The 15,253-nt window shown below is 39.3% G+C and overlaps 2 protein-coding genes across 15 annotated transcripts in view; one reads left to right on the forward strand and one right to left on the reverse strand.

Annotated features, from left to right (window-relative positions):
• Window positions 1-3,409, forward strand: part of grhl3 (grainyhead-like transcription factor 3) — a 49,781-nt gene extending 46,372 nt beyond the window's left edge. The window contains exon 16 of the mRNA XM_088602693.1: window positions 2,257-3,409. Within this exon, the coding sequence (XP_088458819.1) occupies window positions 2,257-2,371 (115 nt within the window). The 3' untranslated portion in view covers window positions 2,372-3,409. The remainder of the gene's footprint in view (window positions 1-2,256) is intronic.
• The window catches only part of nuggc.1 (nuclear GTPase, germinal center associated, tandem duplicate 1), a 56,236-nt gene that overhangs the window by 23,217 nt on the left and 17,766 nt on the right, over window positions 1-15,253 (reverse strand). For 3 of the 14 annotated variants that reach the window (XM_088602691.1, XM_088602683.1, XM_088602689.1), the window contains 8 exons: window positions 12,107-12,240; window positions 11,450-11,623; window positions 11,019-11,176; window positions 10,743-10,875; window positions 10,349-10,457; window positions 8,942-9,075; window positions 8,362-8,449; window positions 5,638-7,179 (listed from right to left, as the gene is read on the reverse strand). The exons of 5 other annotated variants lie outside the window; for them this stretch is intronic. In XM_088602691.1, coding sequence (XP_088458817.1) covers window positions 7,112-7,179; window positions 8,362-8,449; window positions 8,942-9,075; window positions 10,349-10,457; window positions 10,743-10,875; window positions 11,019-11,176; window positions 11,450-11,623; window positions 12,107-12,240 — 998 coding nt within the window. In that variant the 3' untranslated portion in view covers window positions 5,638-7,111. Of the gene's footprint in view, window positions 1-930; window positions 1,194-5,637; window positions 7,180-8,361; window positions 8,450-8,941; window positions 9,076-10,348; window positions 10,458-10,742; window positions 10,876-11,018; window positions 11,177-11,449; window positions 11,624-12,106; window positions 12,241-15,253 lie in introns of those variants that run through there. 6 more of the 14 variants (XM_088602677.1, XM_088602687.1, XM_088602685.1 and 3 more) reach the window with 5 other exon arrangements.

The following is a 15,253-nucleotide window of genomic DNA, read 5'->3' on the forward strand; positions in this document are numbered from 1 at the left end:
AGTATAAGCTGAAAGCTGTTGAGTTGTTGTGCTCATATCCATGCACCTATTCACATATTGAAAGATCAACCAGCTGTAAGAGTAAGGCAACAGGGGGGTACTGTGGGTATAAGTCTTACTGTTCAGTCTTTGTAAATGTATCGTGTAAAAAACAGCACAGGGGATTAAGAACAGGCTTAACTAGTTGCCCTGTTCAATCTGAAAGGTCTTTAAATTGGCCTGTTTGTCATTGCCAAGGCTGAAGGAGAGCAATACAGATACAGCTGTACATTTGTGAATCCATTATGGTTAAGACTGTAAAATACAAATTGTCAAATGTTTTGTTTGCATCTAGAGAGAACACTGCTGTGAAGGAGCTCGTCTTGATACATGAATCAAAGTATTATTGAGTCAGTTTTTACCTTTAACAAAGTTACTCTGATACAGATGAACTAATAGAGGGGTAATTAATTGCAAACATGCTGCTAGGGATTTGCATATTATGTTAAATGTTACCCTTGAGAATAATTTTTATTCTGTTTTAATAATTCTTGAATAGTGTAGAGTTCATTGATTGAGGTAGATGAACGCAAAACAATGACATGTTCTGCCATTTAAATTATCACAGTAGATACAAGCATCCAGACAAAGTCTGCCAGGAGACATTAATTCCTGTGATTTCTTATTTTGTAAAGTAAACATTGCTATAACTATTCCATGGAAAAGGAACTTTGCAGGTAAGAATTCAGTCTTATCACCAATTTCAAAATTCACATATACTTTTCAATACTAAAGATAACAAAAAATTACGTTACAACATTATGTTCAGCTGAAGGCTGTTAACGCATCTACACTGTGTATGAAATTGTGCGTTTTTCTCCAATTACTCAGAAAGTTCGACAATATATTGCTTAATGGGTAATAGAACTCTCACAGTAAAAATGCACTTACCTGTCTGCATTGATCTTCAACCATTAACTAACAAGCTTCGCCCACTCTTTTCTTCAATGATCTTAAAAAACAAGCTACAGTAGGTCAGATTGATCAAAAACAATTATCTCTGTAAACAAAAGAAACTGGAGAACATCAGTTACTATCAGTTACTATGAAATGAAACTTACTGGGGATGAAAGTAATATGAGTCTGGAGAGGATGAACTGCTCTGTCCAAGTGCCTTAAAAGGCAACATAAGGGGTGTCTCTATAAGCAAATAGTCATCAAGGCAGAGCAAAGGCGTGGAAAACAGAAAGGGCCTGCATAGCCACACCCCCTGTAGAACAGCAGGGCGAACATAACACTGAGTCAAAAGCACGACGTGATTAAAGTGCAACATCAATACAGACCAGATAACAGCAATTGTGTCCACCAACAAACAGGGAGCACTCAGTCATGTGCTTCTGGACACTCCACTCAGAGGGATTTACAGGTAATGGGGACTCTCCTCCACCACTACCAATGTGCAGCCCCACCTGGATGATGCACCGACGGCCATAGTGCCCCAGTACACTCCCACAAACCAGCTCTCAGTGGGGAGGAGAACAGAGTGATGATGCCAGCTCATACATGGGGAGCATTAGAAAACTGTTATATGTGCAAGGAATTATTAAAGAATTACACTGACCAGAAGACTGGGGTGGAGAAATGTACTGGCATTTAAGCAAGCTGTCAGCTGCACATTGAAGGTGTGGAGAACTTTAGGCTGCCCTACCTTTTCCAAGAATGACTTTTCTTTGAACAGTGACACCTGTGTGCAATACAGTAGGTGAGAGAAGAGCAGTGTCATTTCTCAGGCTGTCAGTCCTTTACCCTGATACCTGACTTGTATTTTCTTTTACTGTCGTTCACCACAATTCAGAGTTCCTCTCCTTAGCTGGGACCCACAAATGGAAAATTGTTGTTTCTGGAATTATGCAAATGCCCTGTGTCTAAGTACAGCAACATTAACATGTGTGTTACACAGACCCGCTATGATAAAGAGGAGAAGGAGAAGCTCTATGGCTCTATGGATCTGAACACCCTTAAGGGCAATACTATTCCCCCCAAAACAGCCTCCCAGACTGCTTTCAAAAACTCAGCTGCTTCTGATACAGTGTGAGCCCTTTAAGCATGAGAGAATGTTGAACTAACTACAATAATAATCCTTTTATCACTCATGATGTCATTTTACAAATGATGGAGGTCGTTTTGTGCCTTCTAGTGGTAGATCAGCTGTTACTACAGTCTCCTCACACATGCAAATACAAGCCTTGGACTGACAAAATCCTTTGTCTCCCCCAGGATCTTCGTGAACATGGACGACAACATCATAGAGCACTACAGCAACCACGCAGCCTTCTTAATAGAGATCACTGACGTCATGGGCCAGTTCCAGGTCACTCTGATGGAGTTATAACCCAGACACCCCTGCCAGGAGCGCGTACTCCGGGCGCTGAGACGCACCGGGGTCCTCCAGGGCCTTCAATTTCAAGCCCTCATAGCACTGCCATGACACAGACAAAGAGATCGGACTGATCGAACCTGTATAAACCCCACGGATCCAGAAAGACTGTTGCTGAACTACACGGGGATGTCGCCTCTGTAAAAACTGGTGGTCCTCTTCAATACTTTTAAGTGTTTTTTTTAGGTGTATTTTGTAAAACGAGCAATTACAGATGTTTTGAAAATGCCAAATGCTGTATAAACCTGTAAATAGACATCATTAACACATGGGCACTCTGCCGGGGAGATGGATAAATGCAGAGAACTCTGCCAGAAAATGTTGCTATTTTAATATCCAAAATTGTATCGACTCACAATGTGCATTTCCTTGTTTTTGCTGTACACGCTACAATTGTGACAGACCTTACGCTTCGAATGAGTATCATTTCCTGTTTTGCTCCTGTCTAATTTCATTGAAAGTGTGGCAACGTTACTGCTTCAGAAATGTTTGCTTTCACTCTCCTGCGTGTGTTTGGGCGCTCGGTTTTTCGCCTGAAACCCTGCACTCGAGAAACACCGTGCTGATGTACCACTGCCGCGTAGCAACTTGCTACCTTCAGGATCCTGTCACACTTGACCGAGCCAGCAAGACGTGTTTAGAACCACTGTCACACATTTCCTTTTTCAAGGTATCCCGGGTGAAACCTGTTTCCCTTACAAAAACTCTGGCCAGGTTCTCCATTCTGCATTCGCAACTGGACAATTGTAGCATATTGTTAGGAAACGGCCACGTAAAGTGCATTTACCTACGCAGATTAAAAATGCATAATTTCACCCACAGACATTAAGGGGGAAGTGGATTCCTGAAAGATAGTAAAGGTTTTTGTAATGGATATCAAATATAGTATTTTGCAACATTTCAAGACTTTGTATCTCTATTATTTTTAGTATATTACTAAAGCTATGCATTTTTTACTATTATCTTTGCAAAAAATAAAGATTTTAAAAATCAGAGCACTTACATTGTGTGTTCATTATTTCCACACTGATGTCAATATAGAAAAAGGAGAATCAAATTCAAACACAGGTATCCAGAAAAGGCAAACCTCATGGTTTGGGGGCTAACAAAACAATGATAATAAAATATTTTCTCAATACGTCACTTTTCCATGGGTAGATATACAATGAAGTAAGCTTTAGGGAAAAGAAAGACGTTTGTGCATGTGAAGGAGTGATTTGCATTGGAAAAGACTGGAAAAGGATTGGATTATTGTGTTTCAGTACATATACTATGACTAGAAAAAGTATTGACCCTCTTTGGCATTTTTCACATTGCATTTTCTTTATTTTCTTATCATGGAATCAAAATGGATTTCTTAGTGAATTCTTACCACAGCACAAAATACTCTATAATGTCAAATACAAATACAGACCAGCCAGGTGGGGCTATGTATTGGTGGTGGTGGAGGGGAGTCCCCATTATCTGTAAAGTGCTTTGAGTGGGAGTTTGTAAGGAATTTTATTATAATTATTAAAAACAACTGTCCATCTGTGTACAACTAAAACGTTTCAATTCATTCCAAAAGAAATACCACTGTCTGTGAGAGTGCATTTCCAAACAAGAGCTTCTTCATAAAGATCACAGCACTCAAAGACAACCTGAGGGAAGGCTCGTGAAAAGCACCCGTCAGGGAAAGGATATAAGATAGAAAATGAGATATAAGATGCAATAAATATCTCACTGTACTGCAGTTTTCCAAGTATACATCGCCTATATGTAACAGAACTGAATCTGGTACAGGAGTGGTGTCACTTTCACAGACTCGGCACAGGTAAATGGCACCATGAAAAGTTCCTGCTGGGACACTGAAAACTATGCTGTTATCAAAAAGCAAAAGTTGTTACTGTCTCAAATTCCTGATCTCGAGATCAGAGAGGTGCACTTGTCACACCAGACCATTTCGCTGATATTGTTCTTAGACTTCTCTATCTGTATAAATCTGTTTTGGATATTATGCTTTCTGTTTTGCTAAAGTGATACTCAAAAACCTGAATTCCAGTCAATACAGTGGAATGGGGAACCACTTTCTTGGGGTGTTAATCAGTAAAGAACCTTTCATTTATCTGTTCACCTCTGTTTACCTGTTTCTGCATTTATTTCTTGGTTTCAAAAATTCCTTCCGACAGTTCCAGCATACAGAATATTACTGTCTCTCTTCAACTTATTTATTACGAGTTTGCTCTCTCACCCTAAAGTACTATGTTTCTGGTGAAGAGACGAGGGTGGGAATGACCAAGTATCAGACACTTCCAGGATTTCTTTCCTAAGGCTGAGGACCAGTTTGTTACGTTTCAGCAACGTGGTTAAATAAGTGAAGGGACAACACCAGTTTAAAAAAGAAAACAACTTCTTAGGATAGAAAATTGACATAAAATATTCTACAATCAAAAACGTGGTTGTGTCTTTGTTCAACATAACCAGAAGACGTGGGTTGGTCAGGACCAGGATTTGGAAGAGTGAACTACAGTAGGATATAAATATTAATAGGGGTAGTGAAATCTGGCACTTCCATTTCCTGGGATTACAGAATTGTGATCCTTCCGATAAATTGTTTATTAAATTGACCCTTAAGTGCCTAATTATCACTTTGATGGTTCATGATTAGCTGTAGGAAAGTGTTGTCATAGCCAGCCTGGAATCCAGGTGCCAACTTTTGACCTTGTAATAGTATTACAGAAGAAACATAGAACAGCAGTTCCACCTAGTGGTTACACGCTGTACCTTGAAAAAGTATTCAGCTCCTTACACAGTTCTTACATTTTGTTGCTTTAAAGCCTGCTGTTATCACGACACTAGAAATATAGATTTTAATATTTGTTGTGTACACAACACCACACATTTAAAGCAAATAGAGAAAAAGAGAAGTAAATAGGCAATATGAAACACAAATGGAAAAGGCATGATTGCATAAGTATTTAAACCCTTTACTGTGTCAAATCTAAAATTATTTTGGTGCACTAAACTACTTCAACTAACTGGGTGGCTTGTTTGTGAGCAATTATATATTGTACTTCACAACATTTCAGAATATAAAAGAATTGCTCTATAACGACACACAACCAGGTACTTTACAGATGAAGGAGCTTTTAAAAACAACTCAGGGATAAAGTGGTATAAAGACACAAATCAAGAGCACAGTGATGTTAATAATTAAGAAATGGAAGATGCTCAGACACTGCCTAGATATGGAGTATTTTATTATTTTTTAACAATCTTCTTTATGTTAACGAAATGAACAAAGATTAATGAAAATATTTAACATATTGAATAGAACAATTCATAAGTTCCCATAAAAAATCAACATAATGGTAAATAAGAACCTTAGTTTACACTTAATTTGACTAATTGCTCTGATTACCTCCACTAAAATGTTATTTTATTCCTAAAAACATTAAAGTTGCATATTAAAATATTTATTATAAAACACATTGATTAAAAAAATATTCTGATTTTATAGTCACTCAGTTACCCATATAGTCACCAAGTACAGTAATTTCTGTATTGCCACGTTTCACTAGGAATGACAACGCCCAAGATCAAAGCGTGATGAACTGTTATGGAGCGGAATTTGTCTTAACCCGCTTGGCTGAGGACCAACCTCCTGGCCACAGGACGAGGGGGCCAGGACCCAAACGCTGGGCAACCAAGGGGGCGCCACAGAGGTGGAGTTGGGGTGGAGGTGGGATGCAGAAAGTCGCACGCGAGGGAGAGAGATATCATGTTGGTATTTATAGCATTTGGTGGAGGAAGGATGAAGGGCGTGATTGCTAATTACTGACGACTGGGAATGATCGAGCGTGGTTGTTGTCATCCCTCCCGAACTTTCGTTAGATAAACTCTATATATTGTTTTGTTAAATCTGACTAAAAAATACAGAAAAAGATCATGAAAACAAAATACATCTGCACTTTATCTAATATTGATTCAGACTGTAATTAGCTGCTTACTCTAAAATAAGAAATTACATTTATTATGACCATGAATAATGAGATCTGAATAACTATACTATTTTTATCAAAAATAAAACAAAATCAATTCTCCGAGGTATGTGCAAATAGTGATTGTTGTGTAGCACACTTCAGTTAAAGAACACACTTTAATGCTCAGCAGTGACACTAATGTGGCAGAATAATATAGAGAACATTAGATAGCACTGATGCAAAATGTAGAATTAAACAAACTGAAAGATTGCAAAGAGAAGTATTTAACTGCCTACTCAATCTTAAACTGGCCAGCAGCCATATCACCCTGCAACTCACAACTAGCAGCCCACTGAAGCTCAGCAGGTGTGAGCCTGCAGGTGTGAGCCTGGTCAGTACCTGGATGGGAGACCTCCTGGGAAAAACTACGGTTGCTGCTGGAAGAGGTGTTAGTGGGGCCAGCAGGGGGAGCTCACCCTGTGGTCTGTGTGTCCTAATGTCCTAGGATAGTGACAGGGACATGGCTGCTGTCGCATCATCCAGGTGGATCCTGCACATTGGTGGTGGTGGAGGGGAGTCCCCATTACCTGTAAAGCTTTGATTGGAGTGTCTGAAAAGCCCTATATAAGTGTAAGCAATTATTATTAAATGAAAAATACAGAGAGCACTGCTCTGTGTCCTGCAGTCATGGGACACAACACATGTTCATTGGTCTTCTCCAGGGGTATGATTTCTATGTAAAAATCTTCAGGTTCAAAGCTTTACAGCACACCTTCATCCTCTCAAACTCTTCTGCAACATCTACAGATAAAAGCAGTGAATTATTAAGTCATAATAAAACAGATGTCTTAAAATAGATATCTAGTGTAAGTCAGCAATACTGTGAATTTATCATATCATCTATATACGATAGATCAACAGATGACACCATGACATTTACTATTTTTTGACTCAGCAGCTTTGGACTAAGCTAGAATTAGGTAGTTCAGTGGGTGACCAATCTGAGACACTGTTTGATTTGGCTTTAACTAACTTTACTGAGGGAATCACATCCCAGCCATGAGGAAAAGGCTACTTACAATGCAATCTGAAAAAAAGCTGCTTTTTGTTGAAATCATAGCAATCTAGTATTAATTTTAGGAGGGTTTTAAATGACTTGTTCTGAATTCCTCACCTTGTACTCTAATCTCTTTACCCCTGTCACATGTATTACATGGGTCTGACTCTCTCTTTGGTGCTCTCTCAAACTGCCAGTCTGCCACAAACACACTGGTTTAATTCCCGCTCATGGAACTCATCTCTTTCATGACTTTCTCTCACTGAAACCTCCGACGACATCAGCTGCTTCTCTTCCTCATACAGTAGCTCCTCTCTCACTCTCCTGTCCTTCCTATTCTCAGTTTGCTGGCACTTGTCTGCCCTCTACTGTCTCTCTCCAGCGATACAGTGGAGTTCCAGGCTGCAGATCTCCCCACGGCGAGCTTCTTCAGTGTCCTCTGTTCCCCCTTCACTCTTCCTCTCTTCTGTTTGGGTTTTTTTTAGCATTCACCTGTCTGACACCCTTCACTCAGAGAGCTCCCTTTTCTCTCCTCGATTCCTGTTTCCTTTCCACAGGCTGGGGGTCAGCTGGACTCCCCCAGAGACGGCTTTCTTTCCTCATCTGATGTACTAAACAGATCATCTTTTTTTCTTTTTAATCCATCTGTTTCTATTTCTCTTGATTCTATAACTCTCCTTTTCTCCTCCCCCTCTTCCACTTTCAAGACTCACTTTCAAGAATCATAATCTCACCTATTTTTTCTTTTCCTTTTAGCATATTTCCTTACACCCTCCTGTTGGGTTTTTCACTTCTTCTATGTAACTGCATGCTTTTCACCAGCTACCTAATTCTTCACTTTAGTCAGCACTTGAAAAGGTTATGCTGCCTGTTAGATGTCTTGATAAATCCAAACTTGAGAAATGCATTATCTAATGAGGTATTACCTGGGAAATCAATGTCTCCTGGAATTTGACTTAGTGACAGGTTCAGTGAAGCCTTCATTTCTCTCTGCAGCGTTTCTACAATCATTTCCTGAGGAGGGTGCAGGAAAAATGCAGGCACATTTGAAAATGAATATGATGTGGTTTATTTCATTTCTTGAACACAAAAACAGAATAGCAATATTTCAAATAAACGGAGATAAATGTTTAGTCTGGGACTGTACATGTGCTTTGTAAATAAAAATACTGAAGGAGGTTTGGAGGACTACATCTTGAACTCATCTAGACATTTTGTAAAAAATGTGACGGAAGACTGAAAATGTAATACTGCTTAAACAATTAGAGCATTTGCTTACAACAGACCTAAGATGCTTATAAATTGTTGCCAATGGACAATGTATGTTATAGTTATTTTAGAACCAGGTACACCCGGGTTTCATTGGGCATACTGTATACTGCATATTAAGTAAAAAATATCAGCACTCTTCAGAATTTCTACAGGGTCCTAGTAGAACTGACTAAATTCCCAGATATTGCAATCTGCTAACAATAATGGCAGGGTGTGCATCAATTGAACACAAACCTTCAATTCATTAAACTGTCTCAGCATCTCCTTGTTTGCGTCATGAAACATGTACATTTTCAATGACTCGATTTGATTTTCAAGAACTTCTTTAATCTTTGATAAAGTAGAGTGTCCAGAAATGCATTTCCCTCCTGAAACACACAAATTGTTGGATTTTATTAGTTTTTACACGTTTATTAATTCTTTCACTAGGGACAACAACATCCAAGAATTCAATGCCCATGAATGCTTGGAATATTTGGTGAGATACTATAGTGATACAAATGGGGGGTTACGAAATTGGTGAAAATCAGGAATTGAACGAGTAGTTTAGTCAATAAGTGAAATAATTATTCATAACCCCCAACTTATAAGTGATTTCTAGCAACATACCAGAGCAGCTGGTATAATTAAGAAGCATGTGAATTCTTTGTTCTCTGGCACATAAATGGGAGCCTATATCCCTATCCATAAAATACATCCTTAGCAAGAAAGATGTTTCTAACTGAGGTATCTTTTACCCAGGAAACCCAAGTTCCCTAAAACACCGAAAAGGATGCTCTCTCTAACAATGTTCAAATACTTGGCTCCAGTCAGGATCTGCTTTGGTTGATCAAGAAGTAGGGACTCTCGCCTGGCGCAAGCTTCAAGTCCCAACTCCTCTGGACTCCTCTCTCTTCTTCCTGCTTCTCTTCATCCTCCTGTTTCTTCTCTGAGCTCTATAATGTGATCTTATGTTGTCTGTTTCTGTCCTGCTCCTTTGCAATCATTAACCCACAACCTACCCAGGTATACTAGATAAACTTCACAGTTGTTTCTGCTCAAGGGATCCCCCTAGATCTCAACAAACATCATCTCTCCATGGAAGTTAGGAGTGTTTACCCTTCCCAGGGTCATAAACTTTATCGAAAATTGAAGAGACACTTCTCAGTCCCCCACAGCTGTAAAAATAGGTTAGGCTTAACCCGCTTGATAAATGGGCAGTCTCTTTGCCACAGGACAAAGAGACTGAACCCTATTCAGTGTGAACCAAGAGCAGCTCCAAGGTGGAGACAGGGTGGAGGGGGGAGGCTTGAGACAAATGGGAAGGGAGGCATTGAGTTCAGTAAAATAGCTAATTTGGTAATGATGATGAGGTACAGTTGTGTGAGACAGACTTGTCGTTGTTATCCCTCCTGAATTTCAGTTCATAACATGACTGCAACTGATAAACAACTAGCATATGGAACTTATAACCAGAGTTTCTTTCCTTATATTAAAGTGTTTTCATTTTACATGTTTCTTATTAATCATTAATTAATAAATTAATAAATACTGCTGGCATCCTTTAAAATATTGACATATTTTATTATCAACTTTAGTCAATATGCTTATATATACAGGATGTGCAAGTTTTAAAATGTGCTTTAGTTGTATTCTTCTTACTTTCATAAGCCGGAAGCATGGCAGTCCTGACTGAATCACTCAGGGAATTATAGATGTTTTTCTTCTTTTCTACAATTATCTTTTCCAAGTCGCTCAATATGCGTCTCAACTAAAAATTAAAAACAGTAAACATTTGAAACAGAGAGGTCTGCTCATTTGGTCATTTTAGTTTGAATGTTATTACTTCACAATACACTGTCAATATAGATTATTTCTGTTTGTTCAAATATACTGTAGCATTTAATTTTTGTATAGCATTAATCTCTAACATTTATATCATGTAAGTAAAAGGCTTCTTCTGCTTAGGTTCTGACTCAAAATATCCATCATCTCATGAACTCTTTCATCTAAAAGAAATGTCCAGTGTTTTGCCGGGAAACAAGCTGCCCCTCACCTCAGTCTTAATGCACACCAGACGCAGGTACTTTGGAGAATTCTTGTGATGCTCCAGCATTTCGCTTCGGAGAAAGTTACACTGGAAACTGTCAAAGGTTGCCTTGATTGATTTTCGTGTGCCTCTGTCAAATCTAAAATAATTTAACAAAATAATAAATACATCAGTATTATATTTTTGTAAATAAAAATTAAATGACAATTTTCTGTAAAGAAAATAAAGTCTTAAAATGTGTCATACGAGCTGTAAAAACAGAGGTCTTCTTAACGTACTCACCTGAAAGTGATAACAAAGATGTGATTTACTTTCTCATACAAAGGTTTTGACAGAGTGTAGTTCAGATCAACAATATTTCCACTGGCAGACCTGAAACTTCCAGCATTCCTGCATAAAGCTTTGAGAGTCTGGTGATAACCTCTGGGGTCTCTATGTTGCTGGAATTTAAAAGATAAAACACTCATAAGATAACAGAAAATCATTTTCAAGATACATTGTAAAACCTCATATTTATGACCAGGTACCTATGAAACATTGTCAGTTGCATTTTCTTTTTAATTTTAAATGTTATATTATAATCTGGTTTATATGGCAATATTTGACAAGTCTTATTTAAAGAAAAACCATGGGTTTTGCTCTCAAATCCTCCAGTAATTACATGCAGTGAAACTTGGCAGGTGGACCAGGGATTCAAATATCACTTTACTTACTGGCTCCAGAATGTATTTTTGGGCATTTTTCAGGCAGTTTTTTACTGCTAGTTTTGCTCCTTCCTGTAAGCACTTCCCAAGCTCACTGTAAGAATTGTTTAAAGTCTTTTTCAGGGTGTCACACATCTTCTCCAGCTCGTTGCTTAGCAGCGTGGACAGTTTATCATCTTCATTCTGAAATGAGATATTAACATTAACCTATGAACATAAGGCTACATAGATGGAAGAATGATTCCTGACTTCAGAGAATTGTCGTCAACTAGAAAAGTAAAGGACTACCAAGACTCCAAGACTACATCTCTGAAGCCAGATAAAATTCTATTGTGCATGGCCAAGGGACTATCTCAGACTCAATAGCGAAACAAGGACAATTAGGTAAGAAAATAAAATGTATTTTGTGTTGTCGTTAGCATTCATATTAATTCAACGTGCATTTGGATTTTGGAGTTATGCTAATATATACCGTATCTGGTATGACACTCAGGGCATGATACTTTGATAAATGTGCTTGTCAAAATGCTGTAACTCAAGGTCTGGAAATGTAATGGTGGAATTTCATTTTTATTAGTTTTAACAGCTGGTTGATTTGGTGTGGGATGGACACATGCTAAAATAGAAAAGCCAAGTCTGTGTGTACCAAGTATAGCGAAGTTATACCTTTCTACTGCATTTCTCCTTGGCCAAATGCAGATATGAAGCAATCCCAGAGACATCTGACACATAGTCCCTGACAGCTTTTTCACAGTGTGTCACATACAGCTTCTTGATGTGTTCCTGAAGTAAGGGTATTTCTAGAAAAATAAACATATCAAAGAAAAAGAAGAAAAAGAAGAATATTTTCCCCAAATTTGTTGCATTGACTAAAATGGGAATGAATATTAACATATACTGTATTACAACAATAGAGGAGATGTACTGTAACTGTCTTACAGCTTCCCGTTCTGACTTTTCTGTACATACAGTATAAGCCAAATTTAGCAGGGACCTGGAAAATATCTCATAATAAGATATCGATGTGTTTAAAGTGGAAATAGTTATAATTTCATGCAGTTGTTAGGCCTTGTAATGGTTTAACAGGAGTTCGGAAATATCCCATTCGTAGATATCTTACTTTAAGGGCTAGTCTGTAGGTGGGTTTGCTTACTGTTTAATTTTTTTATCTTAAATATATTGACATCCAAGTACAGTATCTGTCTTCCCCATGCTGATGTTGGTTTATAAGGTCACATATACATTCTAGTAGGTTAACTGCTAAAGTCCACACACTCTGGTTGGTGTCTGAGCAGTGTTATTAGCTGACTTTGACTGGGATTCCCTGAGCAGTAATGCATAACCACTCAAATGTTGAAGGGATTAAAAGTTAACCAGGGTATCCTTGGTGGCGATGAAATGGTGACCACTGTCCCCTGCAATTTTATTGTAAGTGAGAGTCAAACCATTCCTTAAAAAACCTCTACAGACACTATAGGACGCACGTTGTGAAAAATAAGTGATTGTAAATTAAAGGAATATTTCAGAGGATGAAAGTACTGAAATCATATCACTTATCTTTCCAGCCATTGGAAAGATTATACAGCCATTATACTGCCCCAGTATAGTGAGGATGACACAAGGTCCAGAATCTCCACGGTCATTATAAATCCCAGGGTGTTTGTGAAAAAAAGAGGGGTGTTACCCTTGAGTCCTGGCCAGATTTCTCTCTATCCTTTACCTATCATGGCCTTCTAATAATCCCCATCTTTGTATCTGCTTCATCAGTCTGTTCTCCTCTCCACTAATAGCTGATGTGTGATAAGCATACTGGCTCACTTTGGCTAATGTCGCATCATCAAAGTAGGTGCTACACACTGATGGTGGAGGGGAGTCCCCATTACCTGTACAGTGCTTTGAGTAGAGAGACCAGAAAAGGGTTGTTTAAGTGTAAGGATTATTTATTTATTGTTTATATGCTGTAACAAGGATCAAATTGATAAAATGAGCAGAATAAGCATTCTGGTTGGTTTTAATTTAACCTACTTTTATTTTAATACATTTAATGAAAATGTTTCTTTAGCCTCTAACTGTAAATAGCCACATCTAAAAAAATACAGGTGTAAAATATATGGTGAAAGTTCCATAGGCACTGTATGAGTTGTGTGATTTCTGAAAGTTATACAAATTAAAACAGAATAATTTTAAAGGCAGTAATTGTCACACTCATTACACCTAGAGGGTGCTCTACTTCTCTCCTGTTCCTAGTTCCCTGTGATTATTCATGTCTTTCTGGTGTGTCTTGTTGTGTAGCCTATTTATTTCCTGCTTCTGCTCTGCTACTCGCTCAGCATTGTTGTTCAGTTGCCCTGAGACCCGCCGAGCACCAAGTCACTCCTGTCCTTGGCCTGAGGACATAGGTTTCTATACGGCTTCTCCTGAGCAGCTGAGCCCGGGCTGACCCCCGTCTCGCCACTACGCATAGGGTCTGTTCGCTCTCCTGCCATTCCACGGTTCGTCCTGTCGGACTTACGTGACAGAAATATTGTAATATAGTTGTTTTCGTAAGGAAAAATAAGTAATAGGTTTATTCCATGCTGAAAAGAGAAGAATGAAAATACAACGTTTTGGCCGTGGAGCCTTCTTCGGGTGTCACCTTGAATTTTTGCATTCACTCACATCCTTCCATTTTCTAACCACTTTCTCCAATACAGGCTCAAAGAAGACACTGGAGCCTAACTCAGCAAGCAACAGGCAGGAAACACCCTAGACAGAACGCCAGTACATCGCAAGACACACACTCACACGAGGGACAGCTTTTTACAGAAGCCAGTTAATCTACCAATTTGTCTTTGAACAAGGCTGTGGTTCTCCATCCCGAAGAAGCACATGGTCCAGTGGACAAACACTGGGCCCAAAGCAGAGAGGCGACTGGAGACCTGCACCCACGCTGTCAAGTGGAGCAGGTGGTACGAGGCCACGAGTCAGCAGAGCTCTGCACCAACCACAGAGCCCTGTACAAGGTGGTGATGGGGCAACTGTTTGCAAATGAAAGGCTGTGGGTTCCGAGAAAAGTCTGGAATGCAGCCAAAGGAATTACATAAGAAGCTGAAGGACCTCATCTGGATGGCCATGCAGCAGAGGCTGGCAACCAGAGAGGTTTATAGATACTCGCTCACCAGGAATCCCCATTGCCCCCGGGACACGTGTTTCGTTAAGGAGACTCAGGAGCACATGTTCCGGTGCTGCCCATTCACTAAAGCAGTGTGGGGCAGAATGGACAACATTATTCAACTCCTGGGAGCGGGAGTGGTGCTCAGTTACCAGTGCATCCTGCTGGGGCTGGCACCGACTGGCCTGGACAAGGGGACAACAGCTCCTGCTTTGGCTATGGGTGTCCCTAACAAAGCAAGGAGTGTGGAACGTGAGGAACACTCTCATCCAGCACAACACGGAGTGGGGAACGAGGGAGCTGGAGGAGAGGATCCTTGTGGACCTCAGAGGGAGGATAAAGCAATGTCCCCAAATGGGGCTTCTCCACCTCTAGGGAGCGCTGGAAGGGAATGTGGGCTCTGTACAGGGACTAAAGTGCAAAGCCCTGCAGTTTCAGAGCCTGCACAGGGAAATGGACAAAAGCAAGTGCTAGGGCTATGTAAAGAAATGCCATATACTGTAATTAAAATACTAAAAAAATAAGTTTTGCTCCTAAATCTGAAGGAAATATCAAAATGTTTGTTTCAATGTCTAAAATAGTAGCAAATGTATTTGAGCTAAATGAGACAAATTGAGTTAAAATGTAGAGGTCATCTGTCTTATTATTCAAACGATGGTTTA

This window comes from Lepisosteus platostomus, chromosome 13 (genome assembly GCF_059453375.1).
Source record: "Lepisosteus platostomus isolate fLepPlt1 chromosome 13, fLepPlt1.hap1, whole genome shotgun sequence".
Lineage (NCBI taxonomy): Eukaryota > Metazoa > Chordata > Actinopteri > Semionotiformes > Lepisosteidae > Lepisosteus > Lepisosteus platostomus.